This window comes from Augochlora pura, unplaced genomic scaffold (assembly GCF_028453695.1).
Source record: "Augochlora pura isolate Apur16 unplaced genomic scaffold, APUR_v2.2.1 APUR_unplaced_539, whole genome shotgun sequence".
Taxonomy (NCBI): domain Eukaryota; kingdom Metazoa; phylum Arthropoda; class Insecta; order Hymenoptera; family Halictidae; genus Augochlora; species Augochlora pura.
The window spans coordinates 1-6,447 of NW_027585848.1; the positions used below are offsets into that span (position 1 = coordinate 1).

The 6,447-nt window shown below is 36.0% G+C and overlaps 1 protein-coding gene across 1 annotated transcript; it reads left to right on the forward strand.

Moving 5' to 3' along the window:
* Positions 1 to 811: 811 nt before the first annotated feature.
* LOC144477934 (glucose dehydrogenase [FAD, quinone]-like) lies at positions 812 to 4,746 on the forward strand (the record flags this gene model as incomplete). Its single annotated transcript, XM_078195656.1, has 4 exons — positions 812 to 1,239; positions 1,856 to 2,291; positions 3,316 to 3,712; positions 4,464 to 4,746. Coding segments are annotated over exons 1-4 (1,524 nt in total), but the record flags the coding sequence as incomplete, so codon positions are not given.
* Between the last annotated feature and the right edge of the window lie 1,701 nt (positions 4,747 to 6,447).

Below are 6,447 nucleotides of genomic sequence, written 5' to 3' on the forward strand. Positions count from 1 at the left end.
TATAGAACCAATTAATGGACTCTTGTGTCCCTCGAATTTCTGAACACTTTCGTCTCTAATAATTTCGTAAGGCTAACAGGCCAGTTATAAACTATTAAGTAATCGGATATCGCTAAATAAATTCGATTGCGGATTCATTTTATATTTGGGAAACTACTATTTAATTCTAGGAGCAAGTGGTGAAACACTATTTAATGGTGTAAAATTTATTATATTATATTTTTTCTTTGTGGACACTTGAATCGTTAAACCAATCAGACTTTTTGACTGACTGTTATTATTTATAAACATATACGTTAAACATTTACTAGGAAAAGGATCTTAATTACAACACAGTAGTATTTCATAAAAAAGCACATGTAACATTTGAGGAGGTTTTCGCTTACCATTTTATTAATATTTCGCATATGGATAAAAATTAGAGATCACCAAGGTTTGTTTATTTCAAGGTGAAAAAGTTGCACCTAATAATTTTTATCCTAAAATCTATTCCACGGATTGAGTTAATTAGCTTCTTCAAGTAATTAGAAAGCTTTACCGTCATGCATGAATATTTTTATACACCTAAGAATTACACAAATGCTATACACAAACACTACTATGTTTGCTTTCGTTTAACTTTTGAACGTTCTCATAAACATATATTTTCAAACTTTTATTTCAAACACTGTTTGACAGGTTGATCTGGCTTCTTTTCATATTTTAATTAACAAGATGTTGAAAATGATACTCAAAAAAGCAAATACAAATTCTTAATTTGAAACCTCAACGTAGGAAACTACAATTCTTCACATTAACTGTTAATAGGGATACTATAACGCGGTGATCGAGATGACCCTAGCTGGGTGGCTTACATCACTTAGGATCGGGATTACCACCGTCTTTGAAATACCCATCTTAATTTTATTGGAAGTAATGATCCTATTATACCGACCAGACATTGGGGATTATCAATCTAGAGTGAAACCCATGTCGGTGTTAAATTTGCGAGACGAGTACGATTTTGTGGTAATAGGAGCTGGATCAGCTGGATCAGTGATAGCCAATCGGCTGTCAGAGAATGGAAACTGGACGGTGCTCCTACTAGAAGCTGGCTCAAATGAACCAGAAATCTCTGATGTACCTCTAATGACTACGTTAATGCAATCGACTCCCCAGAATTGGCGATTCAAAACTGAACCGTCAAAGGAGTATTGTCAGGCTATGAATGACCGTCAGTGCAACTGGCCACGTGGCAAGGTGAAATTATTTATACAATAATCAGGGCTTATTAAATCTGTATTTTATTTTGTTAAAATATAAGAATGTGAGTGTAACACAATTTGCTATATCACGCTTCTTAGAAAAATTCATGTATTATTACTTTAAAAGAGATCGCCAAAACCATTTTTGAGTAACTTATAAATGACTTAAAATTATCACATTATCAATTCGAAATTTTTCGAGAATGGCGTTCTAGGGCTGCGTAATATATGGTGAAAGGTTGACAAAAGCAACGAGTATGATACAAACGATTAAAGTAGTTGGTATATTTCCAAAAATAGAATCAGAAATTTAGAACAAATGATGTAACACTTATTTGTAGACCTAATATAATCATTAAATAGATATGTCCATTTTAATCGAAGCATTGTGTGACACAGTTCACCTTAGATTACGGAATTTTAAGTCATGACTTTTCCTAATTCAAATTTGAATACCAGACACAACCCATACAACGTTTAAATATCTCAAACTTGTTTCTAAACACCAGAAATTAAATTTTTAATAATTCCGTTACTTTGAAATAAAATTTCGTACCTTATACAAACCTTCAATTGTTAGACTAACATCTTTTGAAACTCTGAAAATCAAGGTTCTCGGAGGTAGTAGTGTGCTGAACGCATTGCTCTATGTTCGCGGTAACAAGAAAGACTATGACAACTGGGAAAAGCTTGGAAATCCAGGTTGGAACTATGACAGTGTGCTACCTTACTTCAAGAAGTCCGAAGACATGAGAATCGAAGAATACGAAAATTCAAGTTATCACCAGACGGGTGGTTACTTAACCGTCGAGCACTTCAGGTACCGGACTCCCGTGGAGAATTATATAGTAAAGGCCGTTACAGAAGTGGGATATAACATCGTGGATGTCAATGGACCTACCCAAACCGGGGTCACCTATTCCGAGGGTACTTTGAGAGACGGATTACGATGCAGCACTGCGAAAGCTTTTCTCCGTCCAGCTTCCAAAAGGAAGAATCTGGATGTTAGCATACATTCGACTGTGGAGAAGATTCTAATAAGTGAAGGCATGTTACTTCGAATATTTTCATTATGTTTTCACGTGATCATATTATATTATAATTTAAGCTTTTTGGAATTGTCTAGATTTTGTTCGACACGAGTCTGGCTTTAGAACTTTTGGATGCTTTTGTTTATAGTTTTCTTGGATCACCCAATACATTCATTTTATTTCATTTTGTATCTCCATAAGGCTATCTTATTATACATACATGGCGAAAGTTTATTGTTGCGCATGTATGTATATTGTGTGCATTTAATTTGACATCTTTTCTACTATCCAGTATATCAACGTTACTAACTAGTTTCAGTACTTGGCAACTAATGAATATGCAATTTCCACAATATAGACGAAAGGGGCATAACATTCGTGTTTTGTTTCGGCCTTCTACTCGTTTTCTGCAATCTTATCACTAAACATTAAATACACGTATACGTGATAAAAGTTACTAGATAATAACATACATTGCCAATACTTTTAGAAAATATACGAACTCTGGCACAGTTAAGCGACAAAATGCAAAATACTTTGCTGCTATTATTCTATCGTAACAAGTACTGCATTGTACATACAGATGTATTATGATATCTTAGGACTGATGTAGATTGAAGCCGTCTCTTTCAAATATTTCTATTCTCTGGAAGACGCATTTTCAATTCTCCGACCTTAAAACTGCTATTCTTTAGACTTTATTCAAACTAATTGCAATGTTGCGATCGCGAAGACAAGATTAGCGAATGCTCGCAAGTTTTTAACATCTACAAACATCATCCGAGGCATTCAAATGCGATATGGTTTTCAATCTAAATACGTCTTCTTTTTTCAAATAGCTTATACAAAATTTCGTAGATCTTCAAAGAACTTGAGACAACTACAAAGAAATTTCAACATCTTCCAACACCTTTGAACACTTTCGAATATAACACGATTGTTTGTCCAACATTAACTTTAATTTAAAATCTGGAATCAGTATGTTACTTATCTATAAATAATTATTTACTTTGATGTTTGAATGCTTTTCATTGTTTCAGAGGTTGATGCAAAGACAGCATATGGCGTCCAATTTCGAGTAGGTCTGATCAATCATAAGATCAGAGCAAAACGCGAGGTGATTTTATCCGCTGGAACTATTCAATCACCGCAATTGCTCATGCTGTCCGGTATCGGTCCGAAAGATCATTTGAACGCTACGGGGTTACATACCGTGCACGATGCACCGGGCGTGGGTCAAAATCTGCAGGACCACGTGTCGATCGGCGGTATGATTTACTTGGTAGACCCGGCAACAAATTACACGAAGGAGGATCCTTTCGCATACAATTTGTTCAAGTCCTATACTGAGAAAGCCGTTAAGGATTTCGCCATAAATCACACGGGAATTATGTATTCGCTACCACTAGTCGAAGCTATGGCGTTTATCAATACTAAGCAAGTATCTTAAAGTAGTAAAAATCTAGTAGGCCAGAGAATTTTTATGTTCAATGAGGGAGGTTGGAAAAGTTCTAGATCTTTCACGAATTAATAGCATGTGGTGGATTGATGGAGTATACATTATACAGAGCTGTCTTTGATAAGATACGTATTTCTAAGGCCGCTATTTAATACGGAATAATTTTTCAGTTTTTAACAATAATTTTTTCATTAACGAAGGCTGAGATTCTAATTCAAGAAAATAAAATGTAATAATAAACAGGAGGCTATCTATTCCAACCATTTGATATGTCTGTTCGCCAACTTACATATGTAAGTTACTCTTGAGCTATTAAATTTGGTTTTTCAAGTGTAAGTGTCATTGAAAATTCGAATGATTTATCAGAGATCTATTTATGCATGTAGTTCTGAAACTATTAAAACCAACACTTTTAATGTAAGTTTTAGCTTTTTAAACTGAGTAAGGGAAAGGAGAAAATATGTGCTTTCTCAATTTTGCATTTTATGTAAACAACTCTTATTTTGCGTAAATGTTTGTCCATCATAGAGGATAACCAATTGCGGTTTCTGGTATATGCCACCTACTTCGTTAAAAAAAAAGTCGACTACAATATATGATATAAACAAAATGACGAGATACTTGAGTCATCATATAGCAGATTGTTCATCTATTTACATTATTATGGGGATTCTCAAATTCCTCAACTATTAACATTGCATCCACAAATTCATTCAAATCCTGCTTCAGGTACGCGAATGAGACGGAGGATCATCCTGATATACAGATCTTTCTGTCAAGCATGTCGGATGTTAGCAATGGCGGTCTTTTCATAAAGAGTACCATGAATATAAAAGATGACTTCTACGCCTACATGTATGAGAATATAATCTACAAAACTTCGTACACGGGTTACCCGCTCTTGCTAAGACCTCGTAGCAGAGGGTACGTGAAATTACGCTCGGGGGACGTGAATGATCATCCGATCATCGTTCCCAACTACTTCCAGGATCCACATGATCTTAACGTTCTGGTAAGCAGGCATTGAAAAACTTTGAGTATTCTGATGAAGCAGTTTGGGGAACTCGGGTTTCTTTTTATTCTATTTTTTGAAGTATATGACTATGAAAACGAAACTGTAAGAGAGTTAGTGCCCAGCACTAATATTCTTTATGACACGGACGTACCTAGCCCGCTATTTTTAAGGTTAGGATTTTCCGCTAATGGCTGGTAGGCAATTTCGATTTAAAATAATTTTCCTACCGAGAGAACGTATACTTCATTGATAGTTTTAGGATTTCGCTTCTCTCGGCCACAATAGCCAAGACGTGTCATAAAAAAGGGAAAGTTTCATATTAGTTTACAACGGTGGCCAGCCGTAATCACAACTGGAGGAAGTTCCCGTATTTGTTAAAACATGGCTGTAGCCCCCACCTTCCATATACCAGCAACTTCCCAAAAGGACGCGCTAAGGCGCAGGAGAAGGGTGACCTCTTGAAACAATCTCACTGATTGGTTAATGCCAAATTCATGTAAAACCAATCAGCGAGTATTAAAAATGCGTGAGAGGGCTAGCAGTTTACCTCGACGAAGAACATTTTTTTGAACGACACAGTTGGAACAGATCTCGAGAACCTCAGACCTTCAAAGGAAAGGTGAATACAGGGTGATCCGTAATTATGGTCAAAGCGGGAAATGGGGGGTTCTTGAGGTTATTTCAAGTAACCTTTTCCTTAGCCGAAATGCAATCCGCGGCTTTGTTAACGAGTTATTAACAAATAATGTTGGCTGCGCACGGACGATTTTTCGTGCTGCTGCGCACGCGAGCAGGGCCGTCTGAAGCCCGTCTCGGTGATAAGAGCCACGGCCACGTATCGCCTCTAAGCCGCGTTCGATCATTCAACTCAGAAAAAGATTTTTTTTTGCAGTATGATAGCTTTTTCCAAACCATTGAAATAGCAAAAAAAAATTTTTATGTACCTCCGTAATTAGAGGAGATATTGAGGTGGCCGTACTTAGGTGGCCCACCCTGAATACGTTTGTATACATTTTTCATTATATTTTCTGATATTATACCTGCTATAGTTGCTAATAATCACTGTCATCACGGTCACTGTGTTTTTGTAGTTCTGATTAGCAGAAGAGCTGTAGTCATGTCAACTAGATATAAATCTATTTTTAAAACAGTTCTTGTTAAAAATACAATATCGCTCTGCAACATTAGGTATTTTAATGTTTTTAGTAGTTTCAATATTTTCACTTTGCAAGCTGTACGAGTAAGAAATCAAGGCAAAATAATCATTTGTTTTCTTGTATAACCATAATAAATTCGCTCATTCTAAAGTGTGAATTCCCTACAGAAATGGTTATTATCAAAACATAAGAGACATTACTGTCATACTGTGAGAGCAAAATAACAACATCACTAGAGATACTTTAATCCTATGGATAATATCAATTCTTTGGATTTAAGATGTAAATGTTTCGACAAGCATATGTATTCTCCTGATGATCCCAGTTTATCACGATTTCGATTTTATCAATATTTATTTACAAAGGTGGAAGGGGGGGGGGGGGGGTCATTATGTCATCATATGACAATTGTTACGTATTTTCCGGCAAACGTTACGTGAGTCCATCTGTGATGTCATGGATGAGTAATTCAGCAGACCAGGGGTATAAAACAGCATAGCTATCAAGGCGAGGTAATCAATCACAAATCCCTGGTATCCTT